The sequence below is a fragment of the Arachis hypogaea genome, chromosome 6 (assembly GCF_003086295.3).
Source record: "Arachis hypogaea cultivar Tifrunner chromosome 6, arahy.Tifrunner.gnm2.J5K5, whole genome shotgun sequence".
In the NCBI taxonomy this organism is placed as follows: domain Eukaryota; kingdom Viridiplantae; phylum Streptophyta; class Magnoliopsida; order Fabales; family Fabaceae; genus Arachis; species Arachis hypogaea.
In genome coordinates this window covers 118,642,981-118,668,897 of record NC_092041.1, presented here as the reverse complement: position 1 = coordinate 118,668,897, position 25,917 = coordinate 118,642,981, and the positions used below count along the sequence as shown (strand labels likewise).

Sequence of the window (25,917 nt, the reverse complement as noted above, 5' to 3'; positions counted from 1 at the left end):
CGATATTAAAATCAAATATATCTAAATAAAATGACCTAATTGAGAATGAATACATTCAAATAAAAATAATTAAAAAATAAAATTTGATCTGTTAATATAGTTGACAGCATGATAATATTAAATTATTTTTATAAAAGTTAGAAATACAAATAAAAAGATTTAAACATTATAAACACAAATAAGACTTACCAAAAATTAGGACAAAAATCATATTTTACTATAATAATAATAATAATAATAATAATAATAATAATAATAATAATTGGGAGAATAAACCCCTAGCCACCACTTGGTGTTACCTGGTACAAAGAAATAATCAGCATCTGTTATGGCGGAGCACCAAACAAGTGTATGTTTATTATTGAAGGACGTTATAATTTGTTACATGAAAATGAAATACTTCCCAAAAACTATAAATACGTCCCCCATAAGTGATATCAAACAGGGTTGCATGTGCTAATTGGAGAAAAAAAGAAGCAACAAAGAACCCTAATTATAAAAAACAAGGAAATGGCAAAGCTATCATTGGCTTTGGTATTTGCCTTGACATTCACAATAGTGGGTTTCCCAGTCCGTACAGTTGTGGGTGATGACGTCAGCAGCAATAATGTGTGGCTGAGCATGTTCAACCAAGCAAGCCTAAGCCAAGCTGGTGGTCTCTACTCTTCTTCATCAGTTTCCGAGAGCACCATTGATGAAGCAAAGAAGGCTCTTGCAGATCACGAATCATCATCAGCTTCATCGTCGTATTTGGAAGGTGTTAGAAACTCGATTGCTCAAGCTGCTGCCAAGAAGGCTGCTGCTGATGCTTTGAGTGGTTTCGGTTTTTCCACTCCCTCTCCTCCTTCTCTCCCTAATTTCAGTGATTGGGTTGAACAAGCACGGTAACATACTTTACTATATCTCTCAAAACCATAAATAGAGACTTGACTTTTTATTTTTAAGATAAATAAATTTTTTATTGAAAATACAAAAATATTTTTATCTTTAAAAATATGAGGTATTTCAATTTTTTTAAAAATTTGTCATTGTATATTTTAGACAAAAAAATGTAGATATCTCACCTTTTAAAAAATAAAAAATATTTTTATATTTTTAATCAATCAAAAATTTATTTTATTCAAAATAAAAAATTAAAATTTATTTATTTTTTCTCTTACAATAATCATGGCTGGTGTATTGATTTATAAAATCATAACCTAAATAAAGTCATCAGTTTTGTAATAGAATAAAGTACAAATATGTGTTTATGGTGTCAAACAGATAAATTAGTCTGTATAAATTTAAATATTTATATGAAAAAATAAATTATAAATCAAGTATATATATATATATATATATATATATATATATATATATATATATATATATATATATATATATATATCTTTAAAATAGTTGTCTGATCTATTTAAAAAAAGTTGTCAAGCTAAAAAAGTCAGTTTGTTTATCTAATTTTTTTTAAATAGATGACTTTTAATAGAAAATAAAAAAAAAAATCATTGGATTATAATATCAACTTTTGATTAATTTTTTTACTAACAAACTTGATCCATTCTGACAGCACTATATATTTTTGATAATTAAAAAAAGTGAGTTATATATATAAATCTTTGAATAAATCAACAAAAAAATCCATATATCTGATTTTGTCGACAGTCAATTTTTTTCGTATTTTACCCTTAATAATAAGAACTTATAATCAACCAATTTAATTTGATGTTTGAGTCTTAGTTTAAGGTATATATTTATAAGCTCAAAACTAAGTTAATTTTAGTTTGAGATGTATGTTCATATATATCCCTCAACATCCTCTCTCTTTTTCTTTTTCATTCTTCCCTTTTTATTTGTTTATTTATTTATTTATTTTCCAACAAAACAGCAATATGGAGAAAGGTATATTTAAGACTAAAGCTCCAGTGGAAGCACCAGCAGCTTCACCTTCAACTGCACCAGCAGCATCACCTTCAGTGTCACCAGCTGCATCACCAAGCTCTGCACCAAACACTGCACCAGTTGCATCACCACAAACTGCACCAGTGGCATCACCAAAATTGACCCCAAGAAACATACTCTTTTGGTGGTCCTCACTCAAAGCCTAAAAAAAATTCTTTAAGAAAAACTTAGGAATTTTTGGCAACATGTGTAAACAAAGTTGATAATTCACATTTTTATGTATGAAAAATTATTTTATTTATTGGCTAGGTTTATGCATTAGAAACTTTTTATTCAAATCGATACTGGCACATTTTTGTTGAAAACATGAGTGACTTCTATTAATACGAACCTTCCATGCATAATCAGTTATCACGCCCAGGCCAAAAAAAAAAAAAAACTCTTATATAGACTTTAAATTATATAAATTATATAATAATAACAATAAAATCTTATCTCACTAAATATGATTGATTATATAGATTAAATAATATTATTACATCCTATTATATATGACGTCTAAAAAAAATTGGTTACATCTCTAACTACTGATCTATTTTTCATATGATTCCTTCTCTTAATAATTGAATGTTATATAGTTCTTCTTATATATTCAAACTAGTTAAAATGAAATTATGCATCTTCTATCTTTCAACAATCTACGTTACTCCAACTAAGCTTTCTCTCTCATATACTATCCTTCTTTATTCTATGTTATGTATGACTAGTCATCCATCTATCTTATTGAATTTGGAATGCCAAGAAAGGTGGTGGCTGGATCAAAGATATGGTGATTTTCATTTTGTAAACAACTTGTAAGTACTAGTCTGTTATCTATTTTTGAAAACTACTATTGACTGTCTTTTCTGCAGAATCCAACTCTAGTCATCTTAGCAAAGGATAATTTCATATGTGCTGTCAAGCTGTTAATTGACATTGATATCTCTTTGTTCAGATGATTCTTCTTGCGACCCATGGAGCCTATATCAGATATAGGTTTGGGCCAAATCAATGATATCATGTTCAATGACAGGACATCGGTGCTGCCAATTTGATTCAAGTCTTGAAACTGATTGAGCTGATGATCTTACAAAACAATGACAGGAATCAACTTTCATATAGAATTCATTTTTTTTACCCTAAAGTTTTGATGTAAGCCTTGCCTAATTTCTACACTCTGAATTGGTTGTAAGATGACAAAGTTGTTGATGGTATTGAACTATTAATACACACATCAAATTGAATTTCCATGAATTACGGAATCTATTTCTTTCTTTTTTTTTTTGGGCGGGTAACGGAATCTATTTCATCCTCATAAAAACCATGCTCTCCTATCACTTGAAGAGTAATTCAGCAAGCCACGATAGAAGTCAATCATTATTGATCCCTATTATATTACCTTGCTACTTATGCGCTTTGATTCATGCTTTGGGCCCAAAAATAATACTCGCTTCCCTCATTCTGTTATTTTCAGTTATTATATAAATTTTCTTCCCAAAAATAAAATTCTTTTTTTTATTTTAATGCACTTTTAATATATTAAAAATATAATTTCGATATTTCCTTTTGAAGAATGATGTGTAGTAACCAGTAATTTACTATTTATTGTTATATACATATTATACCATAGTACCATAAAATGTAAGTCATGTAGTAACTCAGTAGTCATTATAATTACTCTTAGTGAGTATTTATCTTTATACTTAGATATAATTAATACGAGTGAATAAAAACCTATATCATTATATATTGATTGAAAAAAATTGACATCATATTGAAGCAACAAGAAGAGGGAAACCACACATGCACCTCTTTATGCATGCAAGCACACACAACCAAGCATTAATGCAACACACCCTAACTAGCTAGCAGCAGTAGTACACAATATGCATCGCATTCGAGGGCCACCAACCTCCATTTCATCATCATCATCATCATCATCACTATTATTGACTCCACTCTCTTTCTTGCTACTGCTAGTGTAGGAAGAATCCGTAAGACAAGTTGAGTGATAAGCATGACAGCAAAAGAAAACAATGACCGATACATCACGTATAGAAAAGGGATCAAAACATATACAACATCTTGCACCTCCCCTAGAGATCTTTGAGTTCATTTCCATGGTTCTAAAACTAGACGATTTCCAGTGCGAAGCATTAGTACCTCTCCTTTTCGCTCGTGGCTCATCTTCTTCATTAGTTAGACATATTCCCTGCTTTGCCTCTTTGTAATACTTAACTAAAAGGTTGACACAGTCCGCCTATTTTGATGTCAAAAAATCAGAGGGATACAATATAATATCAAATTAATTAGATTCTAAGGTTTCTCGTTATACTATACTATACTAGGGGTACGGTGGGGGAGAAAAGAACCTTAAGTATATCATTGCACCCATGTCTAAGTGATGTTTCAGTCCTGAAGTCAGTGATAATTTTTACCAGCCGATCCCTTAGCCTACAGAAGAGTAGACAGAGAAATTAAATTACACTGTATAAAACATAATGCTACTGAATAAGGCTGGAATTGGGAAGCCGGAATGACCTACGCAACCATGAACCTTCTGAGCACCCAAGTCAGGATCAAGATCCTCTAAAGTGAAAAGATTTGTAAAGTAAAAAAGTAAGTATTTAATGACCATTGAATTAAAATAGTGAGATTTACATATAATGAAAGTTATAAATTCAAGGGTGATTAACCTCTCATTTTATAACTTCACTAATTTCCTCACTTTAGAGAATCCAAATTCCTCAGTTCAAATACAAAAACAGATAGATGGACCTCTTCTAAAACTGAGTGCGATATTCAATCAAAATACTTTTTAATTAGTTGTTACGTCACATTCATTGCTTACCGAGGTATTTCCATCCCATTGGGAACCTTATTTACAATGTAGAGGGGGTCGAGGTTTCCAACTGTGTGCTCCAATAGTATGCCCACCTGTTGTCAATTACAAGAATCAAAGAACTCGTTGGACAAAGACAAGGTATACAAAACAAGTGAATATTGGATCGTTTGTTTTTAAGGATTTATTTCTTCTTAAACATTTTAACTCCCACACCAAAAACAAACAAACTGTTGTAGGGGACAACAGACATAACCTACTCCCTCTCCCGATGGAAAGATCTTTGCTCATCTGACTCCAGATAAAACTAGTGTTAAGATATGGTGAGGCAAGATGTGCCGAGTACAATAACGTTAACAAGACAACTCGACTCAGCAAAAACATAGAAGAGAAGTTCAGATTTAAGATATAAACATAGCCCAGCAGCAACCTTTGGGTTAACAAATATGACTGGCCTAGCTTTGAGACACTGGAAATGATGGTAGAAATACACTTTTGCATTTGGATTCTGTTTCTGTCCTCACTTCGGGAAGGAAATATAAGAATTTTTCGTCTTTTGGGATAAAAAAGTTGTGTCTTTGTCCCCATCTGGCCGTCTCTACAACCAAAAGAATTATTTCTCTGCTGTTTCGATATTTTTGTCTTGAAACGTAGCCAAAAGATGTGCTGTTTAAAATGATTGACACAAACAAAACTTGCGATGACAGTTTTCACGTGTTGGGAAGGAGATAGGGGAGTTAAGTACATGGTCATGTTAAAGACATGGCTTTTGGCTTCAGAAAATCTGATTGGTTACTTCTATTTACTAAAATATTGAATAAGTGCATGCACCTAAATAATTTTCATTTTCGCCCCAAAAAGGTTCTCAACAAAAATAACCAAACAGGCATGAACATATAAATATACATCTTAGCTATCAAGTTATACCATTTCAGGTTTGTTAAGGCATTGCTGGATTAGTTCTTCCCAAAGATCATCATCCTGCTGCATGGTGACAAACTCTACAGCCTGCAAAAGATTATGACCAATCCAAAATCAACATAAAATGCCAGAGATTCTGATTCAAAATTTGGATTTCGGTTGAAAGTTAAAACCAAAATCCACTTCTGGATGAATAGTTGAAATACCTCCTCTATGTCTCCCAGTTTATTTATAATTACAGCTAGAGCTTGCTTTGAGTTTCCCATCCTTCCTAGGATGAAGACTTGCTCTCTAATTAGATCTCTCCTTATGCAAATCTCATAAGCCTGAAAAACGATTGAGAAATGGTTCCGTGAATCACTAGCATGCGAATATATAGCTGTCATTTACAGATTGATCCCAAACCTTCTCAAGGGTATAATGTTGACTGTTTCGAAGAAAAGGTACCAGCATCTTTGGATCATAGTCTGCATATAGTTCTACCTAAGCAGAAGAAAAAACAATGATATTAACTGAGAAAAAAAAAATTCAGTTGCAGGCAAAGAAAGGAGGAAGAATATAGCAATAATATGCTATAATAGCTTGAAATGAATACTGATGCCTCCAACATGACAAAGAAATGCATCAATAGAACAAGGCCATCAGTCTACAAGTTGCAAATATGGCAGTAATAGCCAACAATTGTTAGCAAAACAGATTGAATTTCAGAGATCAGAACTAATCAAAACCAAACATTCTATAACTGATTGTGCGGACGACAGTTAGTTACTTTCTATTACACAATAAGAAATTCTGATTCCGTTTCGAAAACAAGGGCAAGTCTCCACAGTGTACATAGAGCAACAAGGCAATGGGATCTAAGAATCCAAAGATATAGCCAAGGGCACGACCATATAGGACCAATTCAAGCTGTTATGGGAAGAAAAACGTCACATTTATTGTTGCATACTTGCATGTGAATCACCAGGTGTACGGGAATTTTGGTTGGATGAATTAGAAAGGATATAATGGCACAGGAAAAAGCAAATTCTTTAGTTACGGCATTTCAGTCTTTCATATTTGTTTTCGTTGTTGAAGTTTAATATATTCGATGTAGGTTGTTGTTCTCCTTGCTAATAATATTATTTACTTAAATTTTACAATTGAAAGAATATGTTTGTCTTCTAGAGAAAAACTTCAGCAAACGAGCAAGCACCCACAGACCAGGATATGATGACTTCTACCTTTTCAAACATCCAGAGAGCAAACTGGGACTCTATGAATAGAAGCTTTGGCCTTCACAGGTTGGTGTTAATAAAACGGGATATGAGTCATGTAGAAGTCATTAAAAAGATGAAGAAATTCTTTTGTCCAGGATGAAAAGTACAGACTTACAAAGCAGCAACTACCTTAGGTTGCAGCAGTGAAAGCAAACACGTGAATTTCACAAATCCAAAATACAAATTTTGCATTGATCTACGTTTAAGAATCCATAAAGTAAGCTTGCAAAGGTCTATATAGAAACAGAGCCTACCTGCATATCATGAAAGTCCCTCCCAGCATGTGGATTAACTTCAAATAATGAATGGAGATATAAATGCAAGAAGTATCTTGAGTCAGACTCATTATCAGCATTTTGAAGTTGCTTCACAACTTCAGGAGCGCTTATTAAGTTTTTAGCTTGGATTAACAGAGGAACAGCACGCTTGCAATCAATCATCATTAGTTGGAAAACCTGAACAGGTACAGCATGTATAATGAGACACCAATAGCTATATAGACAAGTTTTAAGGATACAATATGTTGTTAATGACATTGATTTGGTTATCAGTTAGTTGCTCATTAAGCACACAAAGTGATGGTTATATGTGTCATTTCATAATTTAGTATTAGAATAAGTAAAATTATAGGGTCAACTTAAGTTCTATGGTTATGGGGATCAGCATATAAAGTTAATCTTTTGTTTACAAACCGAAAGCTAAAAGTAGCTCAGGGAATGATAAGCATATTGTATATGTATACTAAAGTGTAAAATAACCTTTGATTTAAGTAACTAATTGCAATAAGCTCCCAAATCCCACTATAAAGGATACAAGTGACATTTTGTAATCATAATATAAATAAACAAAGATCTAGGACCATCTCATGAATTACAAGGCATAAACATATTCATTAGGCACTTGCTCATCAGTAACATTTATGCCCATTCTTTGTGTCATTTTCTATTGCCATTCCCAAAAACTCTAGTTTTTCTAACAAAAGTGGATACAAGTACAAACAAAACATCAATTCCCCTTAAACAAGAGGAAGGAAATACCACAAAGTTTTCTCCTTCAGATAAATATGAGACCATTCAAATATTAATAAACAAATTTTGGATAATTGGGATGGACTCTGCTACTCATCCATTTTTTTTATACATTTAATAAATATAAGAGATGTGACAACATCAATAACTAGATCCTAATACTGTAACAAAACTTGTAGAAAGATTCTATAGGTTCATTAATGCTTAATCATGAAATACCAAAGGAGAAATGTAGAGTATATTGCTCACATCAAGTGACACTGTAAAGACTAAAGATAGATAAATATCACTTCTGCAAATTGCAAGCATACCTTCTCACGAATTGCACCATGCAGTTTATGTTTATCAATGAAGTCAAATACTTCTGGCTTCATAAGCTGAAAGTTTCATCAAAGAAGGGTGTAGGAACTAAATCAGTATAAATGTACTTTAATGACTTTCAATCAATGCACTTGCTTCCTGAACACACAGAAAAGATATACGACCACCTACATCAGCATACAAAGCAACAGCTTTCTCATGTTGCCCATTAATTACATACAATTCTGCTAATGCCTGGCATAGAAAACAAATACATCATTATAAGCAAATGACTATCGAAAACATAAATATAACTAGTAAGACATCCCAGTCCCCAATTCCTGTAGGGCTTTGGTGTATTAGGGTAGAAAGGAATTCCAGGGTTTTTAATGATTTCTTTTTTAATATTGGTTTTGTTTGGGATGCGATTATTTAGTTGGTATTCCTTTGGTGCTCAGCATATGGTTTATTTATTGGTCTTCTACTGGTTGATATTCAAAGGGATTGACATGCATTGTTACATGGTTTATTTGTTAGCTATTTCTTTTCATATCTATCCGTGATTCTGTGTTTGTCGTATTCTCTCTTGTCCATTCCCTTAAACTAAAATTTCTTTTTCTATAAAAAGATAAAATGAGAAACGCTGACCTCCTTGAGTGGTTCAGTCATGGATGAAGTTTTAAGCTGAGGTTCAATAGCTGAAATAACAGATAGTGCAGAATAAATTACAGGTGGCCAGGACTTAATAGTGGACAAGAGATCCTTATGAAAGGAAGGATTTGTAGCCAATGCATTTAGAGCAACCTGTACAACAATAAGCAGAAAAAATGTCAAAGTTAGTTGATTGCAGAATGCAGCTTATATAAAGACATTACTTGTAAGTTGTAACAGTGACTACTTTGGTTTAGGCTTTAACCAACCTCATAGGCAGAATCACGCAGTCTAGGATTTTCTGTAGGCATGTACGGAACCAAAACAGGGAGTTGACGAAGGTGAGCAAAGTGGAAAACCCATCTGTTGAAAGCAGTCCATTGACACTCAATCATCAAACAAGAACTACAAGCCTGATTAACAGTTACCAGTATGTGGTTCAGTTACCTTTCCCAAGCTGAGGCTGACCCTCGAAGCAACTTGGGACACAATGAAGCTGCTTCAGAATATTTTCTTTCCACTATCAAATGATCAAGGTATCTAGATCCCACCTACAAATATAAAACTCAGCTATGATCGAATGGAAAAAAGTTATTTAGAAGGAGACATATCAAGTGAAAGCAATGATTGTTAGAGTGAGTGGAGTAAACATTGACTATTAGAATGTTACAAAAAACGATCACTATAAAAGCATAAAGCCATAAGACTTCTTTTAGTGATCTTTCTTTTCTTTTAATCTTTGATCATTCATGTGTGGTTTAACAAAAATACATGGATAACCTTATTCCACTATTATGAGATAAGCTTATAACTTACCTCATCAAGAAGTTCACTTCTCCCATGACTTGATTCAACTACAGCCAAAGCTTTTTCATGCCACCCATGTTGAAGAAGCCAAGTAATATGATCTTCAGTATCCCTAATAATTAAAATGCATTTATTTCTCTCATCATCATCTTAATTTTTTTTTACTTCCAATTTATACTCCCAACTTATAAGATAGCAAAACACTTCAGATATTTTACATAAAAAAAACTCTAAAAGACAAACAACCTTCATTTGTACGTTTAATCTTCCTAGTGAACAATGGTGTTTAGATTGATTTACTAGTGTAGTGAATATAACAAAGTTAAAGAATCTGGTATATGATAGTGCAACGCCCTTTCTCAGAAGTTACTTTGAGGCATGTAATCTATTTAACTAAAATAAATAACAGCTCTATAGATTATCATACTATGATATTTTAATGAGCATATATATATAATCACGAATAAACTGAACAATGCTGATCCCTTGAACCAAACCCTTGTAATATTCTTCCATGCCAAGTAGTCAGCTGGCAAGAAAGACTGTTTATTTGTTTGCCAATCCCATAAGAATAAAGTTTTTAAAGTACGGTAGGATATATTAAAAAAACACAGCTTCCTTTGTTTCTCCCTTTTATTTATTTATTTATTTATTTATTTATTTATTGGTTATAAGCAAATGCATCAATCACCAAACGATAAGATCAAGAAGTTGACATTGACCTTGGCTTTGCAATAACTACATCCTTTGGGGACACAATATAATAAAGTGGTTCATCACCTGCAGCCCACTGACCACCAGCATTACTGCTACCTACATTTGAATGAAAAAGGTAACTATTGCCGTGCAGGAGCAGCAGGAGAATTTCATCCACATAATATAAGAACACTGGATAATGTTCACCTGAGAAGGGAGCATGAGCAAGAGAATAGTCCTTTGCCTTGTAATGCTCAAAGCCGTGTACTGGTAGAGCATCTGTTGAAAGTTCATCATTGTTCCATGTTACTATTCGAACCTCTGGTCTTTGAGCATTGCCCTGTTTAAGAACAAACTAATTTATGATATAACTTCATTTCATCATATCATATGTAAGAAACCGTGAATACCTGCCGAGAAGGAGCAGTGCTACTAAAGTCCTTTTCTCCATCTTCTCCAGGAACATACGCCAGAACAACCAGAGCATCATCAAAGGGGGCAATTCCTGAGATGAAATAGCTAGTTTGAAATGATGCCACAATGTCCACCTGGCTCATACTAGATAAAGGAAAATTTCTGTATGTCCCATTGGCTACTTGATAGCGGTTTGTTCTTATTGAAGCAATTTTGACGGTAGTTCCCCAGCCAATAACCAAGAGGGTGTCACTCTGTACAATATGGAAGGATATTAAGCAAAATTAATTTTTCATAAGAAATGTCTTGCAGTATTACATTTCTTTAAAGCAAGGACCAAACATTCAATCAAGTTATAGAAGCAGATAATGCTTCTGAGAAGACGCACCAGAAACAAATAGCAAGTCTATGCTCAGATATTTTACCACTGACCTGCCAAACCAAGTGAGGAAGCAAAAGCTCAGGCCTGGGGCTATCTCTTGGCCTTTCAATAAATGTTACCCGCTGGTTATTGGCAGTATCATAAACCTTCACTCCTGTGTTGTTTGCCCAAGCAACAAGACTCGTTCGCCACTTCACTGCATGTATTGGACCTTCCCCAGAGTGCAAAACCTTTTATAATATATATATTGTGGAGAATACAATACATATGGTTATAGTTTTCAACACACTAAAAAGAGTAGCACTATCCAAATTCATGCTAGAGTTAAGAAGAATCTTGCAGACCTGGTCACGATAGCCTAACCATGTCTTCGAATTCAAATACAAATTGCCAGCTAAACCACCTGCAACAAATCTCCTAGAGGCATTCCTTGTGTAATCAGGATCCAAGGCAATCGCCTTCATCGGCCGATGATACTCGAACTTCGTTTTCTCATCGGAAAAAAGACCGCAAATAACAACTGATCCATCATCGGAACAGCTTCCAATATACTCACCCTCTAAATCAAAGCTAAGGTCGTTAACAACAGCAGAATGAGCAGGGAACTCTTTCACCTGCAATCAGATATAAAATTTCACAAATGCAATCCACTCCATTGTGAAGTTCATGAAAAAGCTTGGGAACGTTACCGAAAGATCACGTAAGAGAGGGGAAAAAATGAAATGGCTAGCTACAATTTGAACGACGATAGCTCAGAATTTCACGAGAAGAACATTTCATAAATAAATAAATTGATGCGCAAGGAACGAACCTGGTTGCCGAGGAAATCGAGGATGTAGACAATGCCGTCGTGAGTACCGAGTGCGATCATGCGTTCCGCGACGGCGATGCAAGAAGCTGCGTCGTTAGATAGCAGCGCAGGTATACTTCCTCCCATTCTCTGGTACTTGAGCCTTGGCTCCTCTTCGTCATCTTCCTCTTCTCCTTCTTCTGCTTCTTCGTCTTCTTCTTCCTCCCCCTCCTCCTCCTCTTCTTCTTCTTCTTCTTCTTCTTCTCTCTCGTCATCTCCTTCGACGCCATTCTCGGACGGAATCGGAGCCATCGGAAGATAGTTAACGCCGGCGGGACCAACGGAACGGAGATCTGTTTGGAAGCTGAGAAATTCTATTCTCTGTTTTCTGTTTTATTTTGTTTTATTGTGCAGTGTCGTTTTGCGTTCCGTTATTAAAATTTTGGAATGTCGTTCACGTTGAAGATGGGGAAGAAGGTTCTTTGGATATAGTTAGTAGTACTAATTAAGAGGAGTAATGAGGTGAACGACAATAATAATCATAACAGCAAGAGGGAGTGTTTTGTGTTGAATGAGATTGGGGGAACCCCGAGAAACCTGTAAGGCTGTAACTAACGGAAGAGGGTTAAGTCATAAGTGGAGCATCTGTTTCTTGGCCGTTAGCGTTTTGCACTTTCTGTGACGACATCGTTTAACAAAACCAAAGTACCAAACTTAACGAATTTTTAAAGCTGTTTTTTTTTTTTTTTTACTTTTTCAGACATCTTCTAGTTTAATAGGTAAAAAATTAATCCGTTATGATCCAAATTTTATTTAAAAATCTATCGCTAATTAATAAGTTTTTGTACACAAGATGAAATTTTAGAATTAGTTTAAGGGTCGATATATATATATATATATATATATGAGTTAACTGTCTTATATTATAAAAATACATTTTAAGAATATAATTATCAAATATTATATATAGTAAAAATTAATTATCAATTAGTAAGGGTATATGACAATATATTGTTGAGTTTAGTAAATAAATAATAATATTTTAGTGATAATAAACATAGTGTTATTTGAGTTAATAGTTCAATTAAGATTTGATGAAATTGTTTAGTATTGCAGGCTCATGATTCATAATGCAGCCAAATCAATAAAATTAAAAAGTCTAACTAGAAAGACCAAATACTTACAAGGTTGTTGAAAGAAATTGAATCCATAACCCAATTCTTTACCGTTCAAGCAAAAGAAAAGCAGCTCTAAGCTTCTGCTAAGTTCATGTTGGGTAATGCTCAGTTTTTTCTTACCAAGAGCCAAAGAAGAAGAAAAGAAAGCTAATTAAGGAGATTATATCAAATCAATATCAATAAAAGCAAGTTAAGCTTAATCAAAAGGGTTAAAGGTAATTTATTTCTATTTATATGAAAATCAATTGTTTGTTGTTTTCTTTTTTTTTCTGCATTAGTTAGTAAGTTGAAGAAAGTGGTGGTTATCTTACTCTGCTGTAATTCAATGGTTGATAATGAAATTTGGGGATAAAGCACAAGATTAAAGGTTTAAATTTTGTCAAGCTCTTTGAAAAAGTTAATTGCTGCTGCTCTTTACTCTACTATCGTGCTTAATATTGATTTCTGATCCCTGATTTTCTATATTTATGAAAGAAAAAGAAAAGAAATTCAGCCAACTCAAAATTTAAGAAGTTGACCTTGTGAAAAAATTTTAACTGAAAAAAATAGAGCTCATACAAAAAGAAAAATCATCTTCATTTCTGCAAGAGGAGAGAGAACCCGAAAAAAAAAAGAAGAGTGAAACATTACAAATCAAGATTGAAGTCTTAAAAACATTGTATTTACACTAAGAGAAACATTCTATCAAGATAAAGAACAATGTTCGAGAGTTCAAAATATGAGTTCAGCATATAGAGTTTGAGTTGTAAATCATCATCTACTTGATGATTCATCATTGAGTATTCTGTTTTAAAGTTGTATCTTTCTTTGTTCTAAATCAGTGGTAAAAGACATTCAAATGAGGTATTAAGTAAAAGTCATTGAGAAAAAATGCATAGAGAGAAATTTAGAGAGAAAATACAAGATTTATTTCTTGTCTTCTTTGATTGTATTTTTGTTTTGATTCTGATGTCTTAGTTGTATCTTTTTGTTAAGTTGGATAAACACTTAGTGTGTTGAAAGTATAGGAAGTTGCATGGTCAAGTCAAGTTTAGGTAGAAGTTTGATTCATCCCAGATAGGATTAGGTTGAATTCTAAGAAATTTGTGTATGTAATATTTGATATGATAGTGAAAATTCCACTGCTGCTGTGGTGAAGACTAGATGTAAGTTGCATTATACGATGCAATTGAACCAAGATACATGATTGTGTCATCTTCTTTTTCTTTACACCGGTTATATTTTTTCACGATTTATGAGACAAAATAAAATTGTCTCCTGCAGACAAAATAGAAGCTAAATTATATTTTTTAGTTTAAGGCAAAATTAATCAAATATAAAAAGAAAGTCATAGATTCAAACTCCTTCTCTAGACCACCAAAAACCTTCATATATATTTGATATCTTACAAATTATTTACTATTATAAATAAGTTTTGATTACTAATATATTATGTGTTCATTTATTTTACTATAAAAAGTTTTCTATTCTTCTAGTGATTAATCGTTTAGTTTAAAAAATATATAGATCAATATGTATATTTGTATATAGTACTTTTGTATATATATATATATAATACATTAGAAATGAAAAGAAAAATGTTTTCTTAATGATTCTTTAGTAATGTTCTTAAAATATCTTTTTATTTTCATGCCCTACCTAGGGTTACAAATTAAACTTACTACGTCGGGTTACAAATTAAACTTACTACGTCTTCCTGAGTGGGAAAAAAAATGAACGCAACATGTGCCTTTTCATGCATGCGTACGTTATCATTCTATGTTGTATCTGTGTGGCCCTTGCATTTTGTTGATATAATTGTTCATGGAATACTATGAATTGTTTAGAGGTGAATACAAAACCAAGTGAAGATAATAGATAATCACCAATTTAGAGGTGAATATATGTTGGAGTTATATATTTGACTAAATTAGTATTTATAATGATATGTATTTTTATTTTAATTTATTTACACATGAAAATATGAATAATCATTTTAAATGTGGACTAATATATTAAAAGGGATTTGGGCCGAAAGCATGGGCCGGATGGCCCGTTTATTATAACTTTTTTTTATGAGTAAATGAACTAGTCTTCGCTTAATTTAAAAAAAACAATAACTCAATTTATTTAATTTGAACAAAATTTATACATTTTTAATATTTTAAATTTTATTTAACAATTAATCTAATGTCAATGAATTAAATTCATAATTTAATTTGGCCAATATTCTAGTTGGCAGTGTTATTACGTCCACCTAATTAAAGTGTTAATTATTTGTCCACTCTAATATTATGCAACAATTCATATTTAAGTTAAAGACAACAATATTCTTTTTTATAAATTTAAGCTATAAATAGTTACTAATTATTTGCTCATTTATTATTTTTCTTTTTGTCATACATCTGTCTTGCTCTAAAATAATGCTTAAAAGAAAGGCTGAAAAACAAACAAAAGAAGAGACACTAATTACAACACTAATTGCTCTGTTAAAATTAAATTTTTAATAAGTCCAAGCTATAAATAGTTACTAATTACCAATTTTATGGTAGGGAAGACTCAAATAAATTAATAACATATAAATAGGAGGCCAAAAATAGCATATCCTCAAGTATAAATAAAGCCTCATATTGACACTAAAAGGTGTGCACTTCTTCATTGCAACCCCTTCCTTTTGGTTACACAAAAGAAGCAACTATTTGTTGCTTCAATTGTTGACTTTATTTATTGAATTTGAAAAGGGGGAGCAATAATTTTTGAATAATAAGGCAATGGCAAAGACATCCTTGGCTTTTGTATTTGCCTTGTTGTTGGCTTTGCCAATTCATTCAGTTTTTGCTAATGAAGTGAATCCATTGAACCTTTTTGATGGTGTTGAAGCACCAGTGGAAGCCAAGACTTTTGATTGGGTTCTAGAAGCCAAGTAAGTCATGCTTTTTTTTTTTATTTTTCTCATTTTTAGAACAATCACATTTGTCTATTACAATAAATAGTGTTATTTGAACACACATATATATAGTCATCGTTATATTTTATGTCGATAAATTGTTTATTTGCAATTTGATAGATGAGGTGATGGATTATTCTATTTATAATACATTGAATGCATATAAGGATACTGCATGATAGTATTATGAAAATCAAGAGAATTTTCTCCACTTTTTCATAAAAGAATCGGAAGAAAAAGGGGTAGTATTTTAATTTAGAATATGAAGTTTTACAATTTTATAGCTTTGTTATTGAAAAGAAAATCGTTGAAAGTATAATATTTTTGTTTTACAAAATTGTGTGTAAGATTTGTGTCATCTTAAAAAAAAATCAATTTAATAGAAAGAATATCACATCAATCATTTTTATGTCTAAATTTATATTTAATTTATGCTATTTAAAAATATATTAAGTTAATTTTAATATATTTTTATGAGAAAAACTCAAGAGCCTTATTTTTTGTCAGTATTTTAATCATTAGTTTAATATTTCTAGTATAACAATTTAACAATATATTTTTAATTTGTATTTTTAAACATTACTAATTAATTACTGCTTAAAAGCAATAAATTTTATTAATTTTTTAGAAATTTTCAATTTTTATATCATCTAATGTGTTTATTCACATACATGTCTTTTTTGTTTTTATATATAAATTAGGAATTTAGAGACCGACAAAAAAATTCCTACGATATTCGATAAGAAAGTACAAGCACCAGCTGCATCTCCAAGAAGAGCTCTTGTAGAATCACCAGAATTGGCTCCACAAAAAGCTTTTCTTGATTTGGAATCACTAAAATTGGCTCTAAGAAGAAATCTTGTACAATCGCCAGAATTGGCTCCACAAAGAGCTTTTCTTGACCTAGAATCACTAAAATTGGCTCTAAGAAGAAATCTTGTACAGTCACCAGAATTGGCTCCACAAAGAGCTTTTTTTGATCTGGAATCACTGAAATTGGCTCTAAGAAGAAATCTTGTACAATCACCAGAATTGGCTCCACAAAGAGCTTTCTTAGATTTAGAATCACTAAAATTGGCTCTAAGAAGAACTCTTATAGAATCACCAAAATTGGCTCCACAGAGTGCTTTCTTAGACGTAGAATCACTAAAATCAACTCTAAAAAGAGCTCTAGCAAAATCACCAGAATCGGCTCCAAGAAAAATCCTCATGGAATCACAGAAATTGGCTCCAAGAAGTGCACCCACACAAGCACCAACATCTTCTCAAGAGAAAAAATGTTTCTTTATGATATGCATATAAACTAAGTTGATATCATTTTTTTTTATCGACTGAGTTTGTACACCATATTTTTCTGTATTCAATTCATTCAAATTGATGTTGGAATATTTTTGTGCGGAAATTACATTATTAATTCTCTTATAGTGTTATCTAGTTTGATCTTTTGCTTTAAGTTTGCCATGCTTAATTAAATAAATTATCGATCAAATTTATATTAAAATCTTAACTTTTTTTGTATGAAATAAAAATAAACAAGCTAAGTATAGAAAATTAAGATAAAGAACTGAAAGAACAGAAGAAAAAAGATGGAATTAAAATGAAAGAAACAAAAATAGAGTCTCATGATATTTTGGTAGATTCATGACTCGTGTTTTTGTATAACCAGCGCTCATAATTAGGGCGGGCTCCGTAGCCGCTGGTAAACTATTTTGCGGCGGTTTAAAACCGCCGCTAAAGGGAGAAAAAAGCGTCACTAAATTTTGCCTTTGCTGTAGTGAATGGTGCAATTACTGAAAATTTTTTGAATTTAAATGTGAGGAAGTAATAGAAACTTCTCTAACGTATTAAGACTAATTTTATTTATAAAAAAGATCCTAAACTATTTAATATAACTTTAAACCTGAAATAAAATTATGTTTGACCTTCAAAATTAATCATCCTTATTTTGTGACCATACTTCACGTCACATTATATCTTCTCTTAATTTATGTATAATTCCCATTGTGATCTCTCCTTTAAAAGCCCTCTAGACATTATTACTGAATAATAATAATAATAATAATAATAATAATAATATAAAGTAATTAATGTTCATTTGAAGAAAAGTTTTCAAAACAAAAAATATAAATGATTTGATGAGAAAATTATTATGCCATAATTTTCCTCCAAAGCCAAAATGTTTCTATTTATAGTTTAACTCGGATAATATAATTTAATGATAATGCTAAAGAGACAAAAAATTCAATTCAAACAGCTTAAACTTACTTCGCTTCATAAACTATATATGTTGTTAATTTTATTATTTATTAGTCTTAAATATTTATTAATACACATAAATGTATCCTAAAGTGAGGTAAAGAGATGAGGAAATTGAAATTCCTGCGTTAGAGGAAGTAAAAGTCCAAACTGTTGGATAGTAACAACATGTTTAGGGCATTAATACTTTTTCAATTTTTTTTTATAAATCTAAGCTATAAATAGTTATAAAAAATATTATTCGCACACTAAAATAATCATTAAAATCAGTTATTGATGTATTTGTGCATAAATGTGTAGTTTAATTTATTTTTATTATGTATTTATATTTTAACATATATTTTATACTAGTAATTAACTTTGGTGACTGATTTTAATATACATGTAGCATAGTTGAATAATTATAGGCATGATTTTACCATTGATATGATATATTATAGACATGATCTTCATTATATAAATGTCTAATTAACAATAAAATTTTATAAAAAAAAAATCCAACAAAAAATTATACAACGGACATAATGGTTATTTTAAACTGCTTTAGATTTTTTTCGAAGATATTAAACTACCAAAAATCTAAATGAAACCTTTTTTTTTTTTTGAAAATGGTAAACTACCGAAAAAACTAAATGAAACTTATATTGTGTTGATTGCTAAGTTTATTGGATCCGTAGATTGTTATTGCAACCACTTTTTTTGTATGTAGTCATATATAGCAACAGTTTCAAATTATAGGAGGCAAAAAATAGCATGTTCTTCCACTATAAATAAAGCCTCATATGTAACCCTAAGATTTGTGCACTTCTTTATTGCAACCCTGCCTTTTTAGTCACACAAAGGAAGCAATTATTGTTGGTTAAATTTTTGAATTTATTGAATTTGAAAAAGAAAAGAAAGGGAAGTAATAATTTTATTAACAATTAAGGCAATGGCAAAGTCATCATTGGCTTTGGTATTTGCCTTGGTATTGGCTTTGCCAATCCATTCTGTTTTTGGTGATGAGGTGAATCCATGGAAGAACCTTTTTGATGAAGAAATCAGTGTTGGTTCATTAGAGGAGGTTCCTAAGCTTCACTATGTTGATCATTCTGAATTCCAAGATTGGGTTCAAGAACTCAGGTAAGACATGATTTATTTCTTTTCCCTTAATTTCACCAAAATCACATTTGTCTATTATGTTTTTAATAAATCATGTTATTTGATTATAATTATCATTGTAATTTGTATCAAGAAATCATTTATTCAATATTTGATCGAATAAGTAATTGATTTCATTTATAATGATATTGATATTCTATTTTGATTATAGAAAATGAAAAAAAAATTTAAATAGTTGAACAGATTTTATCAGAATTAAATTTCGAGTAGACGAAATTTTCAATCTCTCTTTTATTTTATAATTTCAAAAGAAATAAGTGCGTAAATAAAATTATCTTAAAAGATTAATATTTATAAGGATATAACATTATATTAATTTGATGATCACTCAACTTTTCAGCCATTTGGACAATAAAAATGTCAACAAAGTAGTTTCTAAAGAAACACCAGCATCTGCACCGGTGCAAGCACCTAAAGTGTCTCCACCAAAATGTGCACCAACAGCATCACCAAAGGCTGCACCGAAAACTGCACCCAAGGCTGCACCAGTTGCATCACCAAGGTCTGCACCAAAAGCTGCACCAGTTGCATCACCTATAACTTCAAGAAGAATTCTTGTGGAATGACCAAAATACGCTCCAAAAATGTCTCCTATAACATCATCAAAATTATCTCCAAGAAGTGCACCCGCAAGAACACCAACATTCGAAACCTATTAAGAATGATTCTTTACATAAACAAACTCAATTGCAAAATGTTTAAACAAAGTTGATAACTCATAATTTTCTATCACTATTTTATTATTATTGACTATGTTTGTACACCATATCACAACTGTTTATTATCGAATTCATAATTTTAATTGATGCTGGCAACACTTTTGTGTTCTTTCCGTTTTTTTTTTTCTAAAATTAGGAGTAAGATTCGAATTCGCAACTTTTAACTGAGTATGAAAAGACTATACCATTTAAATTATAGTTTGTTAACTTTGTACTCTCTTCGTTATAAATCCGTTACGCATCTTTTAAATTAATAACTCATTTATATACATCATCATTTTGAGCAAAATAATTTACTATGATTTCACTTCAAACAATTATTTTATATCCACAATGATTATGATATACTTTAATTGAGAATATTATTACTATCACTTAAAGTGTTGCTTAATATTATTGTGCACTCTAATACTATACAATAATTTTTCTTTGGTTAAAGACATAAATTAATTTATGAAATGAGTTATAGCTCAAATAATATAGTCTTCTCATATTCATTTAAGATGTTACGAGTTTGAATCTCCCTGTATACATATAAGTACTTAATAAAATATGAAAATAGGGTAAGCATCCATGAACCAAAACAAATCACCATTATGCAAAATTTTCGGCAAACAAAAAAAAAAAATCCTAATAACAGAAACAAAATAATGAGATGAACAGCAAATCTAATTCAAACGATAAAAGCTTAAGTTTTAACATATAATTTAGAGTTATATTTATTATTTTAAATTAAATAGCATTTAATTTTAAATTATAATTTAGTTATTTTTATTTGATTTTAAAATTCCCATTGAAAATGATTTATATAAAAAATTTATCGAAATCCAAAGTAAATATGCTTAAATTTAAATATACCAAAGTAATTGTTCTGTCTACTAATTTAACAATTCAAACAGTAATATAAATAATTCAAATATAATAATATTTTATTTTAAATATTAAATCTTATATTAAAAATATGATATAGTATATTTTTTATTTTTGAAGTTTGTTAAAAATTTTAAAAAATATCTTTAAATTTTATTTTATTTTAATTTTATCCTAAGAGTTTTTTATTTGTATCAAATATATTTTTGGCGACTAATTTTAAAAAAAATTAGGACCAATTAACAACAATTTCATCATAAGAACAATCTTTAACATGAACAATTTATACATAATTGTTATGCATTATTACTAATTTGGTCATAAAATTTTTAAAAATTTAATTGTCAAGAATATATTCGATACAAATAAAAAATTTTAAGAACAAAATTAAAATAAAATAAAATTTTTTAGAATTTTTAAAAATTTTCAACAAATTTCAGAGATAAAAAATATATTTTTTCTTAAAAATAAAATAACTAAAATCACATGCAACATACTATTTTAGAATAATGAAAATTTTACTTGAATAATTTAAATTTAGACCCTAATTTAATTAAAAATATATAATAATTACACAAATGAACACCAAATCTATTTAGACCCTAAGCTTGTAACACGATTGAGAGACTGACACGTGGCACTCTATAATTCTTTCAATTCAGTCTTATATATATTAAAAGATAAAATATGTGTGGATAAGAATCTCCAGTGTGTCACACACACACACACACGAAGCCACTAAATTCCAATTGCTATTTACTTTTTCTACATTATTCATAACATTATTATACTCTCTAACTGTCACAACTCCTCCCACAAGCTCCTCAACTGTTCTACGGAGGTACCCCTTCCTCTATTTCAACTTCTTTGCCTCCAAAACCATAACATCATCTTGCATTGACTATGTAGTATAAATTACCATTATAGTTATCTTTTGAGTTTTGTTGATGTCTATTTTTAACCTTTGGTTTTGGATCCAAAATTTCACTTTGGATAGGTGATTCGAGCATGAAAGGTTTGAATTATCATTATCACTTAGGTTGACATGTTTAGGGTTTGTTGATCACTAATAGCTAACAAGAGAAACTCTTGAAGCCAGCAATTTTTAGTATTTTTTGCCATTATTTGATCAGCACAAACACTAAATTGTCATTTTACTAATTCATGTGTGCAAATTTTGAAAAAATATGACTGCGAATTGTATTGATTCATGTTTGCAAAATTCTAGTAAATATAAATGCTTCTTGTGTGCAAGACGTCTGTAAATATGGATGCAAATTATTGTTGGCTAAATGCTCGCCAAAAATGATAATATTTGCTGGCCATGTAGCATTGCTCTAGCTAACACTCATGCCACTGAAAACTTTCAGGAGAAGCTGCCAAGGGTAGAATCATGGATAGCACCCAAAAGGGAGCCCTTATGAGCAATGAAGGCCTTAAAGATTTACCACTCATGGTATATTCTTCACTGCTCTACTTTATGGCAAATTCATTATGCTCTTTACTCAGTTATATTTACTTTAACCTGTGACTGTGACTGTGACTATGATTTCCCTAACTATTCCCATCATGTCGAGCATTTAAACGGCAATACTGATCTTCATTTCTGGGAAGTATAATAACAAAGAAGAAAAGGATAAGAATGTAATTATGCATACAGAATCAGAATCAGGGTAGTTAATATTCTGTTTAGTTAGTTAGTGCTGTTAGTCTTGCTAGCCAAGGCAGAGGTAATGCTTGTATATATAAGTGTTGAGCATCATCTTCTTTCTTTCTTTCTTGCAACACACTCATCGGTGTTGCTTTCAATTTCTCCACACAATAATCTCAAATCACTAGTTATTCATTCTCGAATGATTATGTGATTAGAAACATCCATGTTTTATTTGCAAAGTTACCCTGAATATTAGTATATTACAGTTATACTTAGTAACTCATAAACTTATTGTCTGATGGGCTCAATGGTGAAACAGGAACTGCAGCAATACAAGAATAACCAAAGAAAGTTAAGCTCTGCTCGAGAAGAGACCCGTGATCAATCTCGCTGCCTTATCTGCACACGGGACAACAGTTGTCAAACAGTTTATTCAAGAACCAAACTGATGCATACTTTGATTGGAAGGGGGAAGCCACAGGAAGCTCAGTCTATCTTCAATAGTTTAACAGAACAAGGACATAGGCCAACTCTTATAACATACACAGCTCTTGTGGCTGCCCTCACCCGCCAGAAGCGTTTCAAATCCATTAATTCGCTTCTTTCTAAAGTTGTAGAGAATGGAATGAAGCCTGATTCAATACTTCTCAATGCTATGATCAATGCCTTTTCCGATTCTGGCAAGGTTGATGAAGCCATGAAAATCTTTCAAAAGATGAAGGAGTATGGATGTAAACCTACAAGTAGTACATATAATACCCTCATTAAAGGATTTGGAGTTGCCGGAAGGCCTTCCGAATCTATGAAATTGCTAGAGATGATGGGCCAGGATGAAAATGTAAAAGCTAACGAGAGAACTTATAATATTCTCATCCAAGCCTGGTGCACCAAGAAGAATCTTGAAGAGGCATGGAATGTTATGAACAAGATGGTAGCGTCGGGCCTGCAGCCTGATGTTGTCACCTTCAACACGTTCGCAAGGGCTTATGCTCAGAATGGTGAGACAGAAAAGGCAGAAAGATTGATATTGAAAATGAAGTACAATAGAGTGAGGCCTAATGAACGAACTTGTGGTATCATAATAAGCGGTTATTGTAAAGAAGGCAATATGACAGAGGCCTTAAGGTTTCTTTACAGAATGAAGGAGCTTGGAGTTCAACCGAATCTCGTCATTTTCAACTCTCTAATCAAAGGATATTTAGACATTACAGACACAAATGGGGTAGATGAGGTGAGTTCTCATATCTCATGCTTTTTATGAGATCAACATTTTCCTTTTAAGCATTCCCCTCTATAATAAAAATTGAAAATTGGGCAGGCACTAACATTGATGGAAGAATTTGGGATAAAACCAGATGTGGTGACATTTAGTACCATCATGAATGGATGGAGCACAGCAGGTCTTATGAAAAACTGCGAGGAGATATTCGAAGACATGGTGAAGGCTGGGATAGAGCCTGATATTCATGCATACAGCATCCTTGCAAAAGGTTATGTGCGCGCCAGACAGCCACGAAAAGCTGAGGCTCTTCTGGCCTCCATGAGAAAATATGGTGTCCATCCAAATGTTGTGATCTTCACTACCATCATCAGTGGATGGTGTGCTGCAGGAAGAATGGACCGTGCTGTTAAACTCTATGACAGAATGCATGAAGCCGGAACTCCGGCAAACTTGAAAACTTATGAGACTTTAATATGGGGATATGGAGAAGCAAAACAACCTTGGAAAGCAGAAGAGTTACTTGTTACCATGGAAAGCAGGGGTGTTGCCCCAGAAACCACCACTATGCAACTGGTTGCTGATGCTTGGCGAGCCATTGGTTTTTCCAAGGAAGCCAAGAGAATTCTAAATGCTTCAGAAGGGAATCTTGAAGTCAAGAAGATACCGATTCAAAGCTTGGATAGGATTTATGATAAAGAGCAACTGAGTGATTCCCACTCTAATCCACTGCAGAATGGCAACATAAGAAGCAAAATGATAGTCAATGCTTCTGTCATTTCCCAGAAGGCTACCACTTGCATTGTTTTCGTTCGAACAAGTTCATATCGGCTTCAGCCACTTATTATAAGTAAGCATGAAACTCAAAACAACATTTATAGGCCCCTCCTTGATTGTTGCAAGGCAGTGCCAATACAATGTTAAGCCTGCTTCTGTGACAGTGCAACATGCTGATTAGTTCTGTCCAAGTAATTGTAAATAGATGGAAACTCAGGTACAGTTAACTTTATGTAAAATTGATAGCTGAGAGCTGTTAGATGACAATTTAGTCAAATCTATCAACTCATATTACGACTTTCATCTATCAACTTCACATGAAATTAACTGCACTTGAATTTCTACCTTGTAAATATCATCCGTGGAGTACGGAAAAAGAAAGTCACACTTGCAGTTTTTACAAAATGCTGGTGTAAGGTATTCATGTTCAGTTGCCAAAGATGCATGATGACTGAAATCATTCATTTACATTGCTATGTAGGGAAGTTCGTCTTCTATAAAATACTAGTAAAGAAAGCTCAGAAAACACATTATTCAGAACAGATCACTATCAATCTTGCATGCCATGGCTTCCACTTTTTGGTTTCAAACTTATTCTTCGTGCATACAATCCAGTTTATATTTATTTAGTTATAAATCTTCAATCGATTATTTTAGTTATTTATTTATTTCAATATTTTTTAACTTTAGCTTTCGATAAAATGAAAGATGATGAATTTAGTTCACAAATACATAACATAATTCAACACTGATGAATTTCACAAGAAAATAAATAATTCGCCTACTCCTCATGGATAAGATAAAATTGTATTTGAGCGAGAAAATTAGATTTAGATGTACAGGTTTATCCGAATCTTAATTAAAAATTGCCAATATTATAAAGCATTACTCACTAAACAACAATTAGAAACGGTTTGGTGTGTGAACCCTATGATTTAGATACACTTAATTATACAAACAAAAATGTCACGAGTATATTAAAAGTTAGTTGATAAATTAATTATTTTATATTTTTGGATATAAATATAAATATATATTAATTTTTATGTTTTTAATATATTTTATACTTTAATATATATTTTTCATAAATATTTTTTTTTACATATAATATGCTTGTATCTGAACAATGGGT

The 25,917-nt window shown here is 31.6% G+C and overlaps 4 protein-coding genes and 1 long non-coding RNA gene across 7 annotated transcripts; 4 read left to right on the top strand and 1 right to left on the bottom strand.

Moving 5' to 3' along the window:
* The first annotated feature begins 314 nt into the window (after positions 1-314).
* Positions 315-2,197, top strand: LOC112697977 (uncharacterized). The gene is made up of 2 exons (XM_025751401.3): positions 315-884; positions 1,883-2,197. Exons 1-2 carry the CDS (start codon positions 511-513, stop codon positions 2,100-2,102), a joined length of 594 nt encoding a protein of 197 aa, XP_025607186.1. The 5' UTR covers positions 315-510; the 3' UTR covers positions 2,103-2,197.
* A 1,461-nt stretch (positions 2,198-3,658) lies between these two features.
* Positions 3,659-12,632, bottom strand: LOC112697976 (vacuolar protein sorting-associated protein 41 homolog). 2 transcript variants are annotated; one of them, XR_011862978.1, is made up of 20 exons: positions 12,047-12,632; positions 11,580-11,849; positions 11,286-11,465; positions 10,850-11,107; positions 10,647-10,779; positions 10,466-10,556; positions 9,753-9,855; positions 9,384-9,487; positions 9,206-9,299; positions 8,934-9,089; positions 8,478-8,540; positions 8,297-8,362; positions 7,212-7,412; positions 6,104-6,181; positions 5,905-6,024; positions 5,705-5,785; positions 4,787-4,872; positions 4,477-4,524; positions 4,308-4,389; positions 3,659-4,195 (listed from the first exon to the last, which is right to left on the bottom strand). XR_011862978.1 is itself a non-coding variant. In XM_025751399.3 (19 exons), exons 1-19 carry the CDS (start codon positions 12,335-12,337, stop codon positions 3,797-3,799), a joined length of 2,856 nt encoding a protein of 951 aa, XP_025607184.1. In that variant the 5' UTR covers positions 12,338-12,632; the 3' UTR covers positions 3,659-3,796. The 2 variants fall into 2 exon arrangements, 1 of the variants encoding a protein (XP_025607184.1); XM_025751399.3 differs by lacking the exon at positions 4,477-4,524.
* A 3,201-nt stretch (positions 12,633-15,833) lies between these two features.
* Positions 15,834-17,551, top strand: LOC112697975 (uncharacterized). Its single transcript, XR_011862776.1, has 2 exons — positions 15,834-16,105; positions 16,831-17,551. It is a non-coding gene; the product is annotated as an uncharacterized lncRNA (long non-coding RNA).
* A 1,627-nt stretch (positions 17,552-19,178) lies between these two features.
* Positions 19,179-20,361, top strand: LOC112697974 (uncharacterized). The gene is made up of 2 exons (XM_025751397.3): positions 19,179-19,507; positions 19,887-20,361. Exons 1-2 carry the CDS (start codon positions 19,317-19,319, stop codon positions 20,110-20,112), a joined length of 417 nt encoding a protein of 138 aa, XP_025607182.1. The 5' UTR covers positions 19,179-19,316; the 3' UTR covers positions 20,113-20,361.
* Positions 20,362-21,825: 1,464 nt separating this feature from the next.
* Positions 21,826-25,327, top strand: LOC112697973 (uncharacterized). 2 transcript variants are annotated; one of them, XM_025751396.3, is made up of 4 exons: positions 21,826-21,976; positions 22,506-22,591; positions 23,109-24,020; positions 24,108-25,327. In XM_025751396.3, exons 2-4 carry the CDS (start codon positions 22,529-22,531, stop codon positions 24,930-24,932), a joined length of 1,800 nt encoding a protein of 599 aa, XP_025607181.1. In that variant the 5' UTR covers positions 21,826-21,976; positions 22,506-22,528; the 3' UTR covers positions 24,933-25,327. The 2 variants fall into 2 exon arrangements, with proteins under 2 accessions (XP_025607181.1, XP_025607179.1); XM_025751394.3 differs by having other exon boundaries at positions 21,959-22,150.
* The last annotated feature ends 590 nt before the right edge of the window (positions 25,328-25,917 follow it).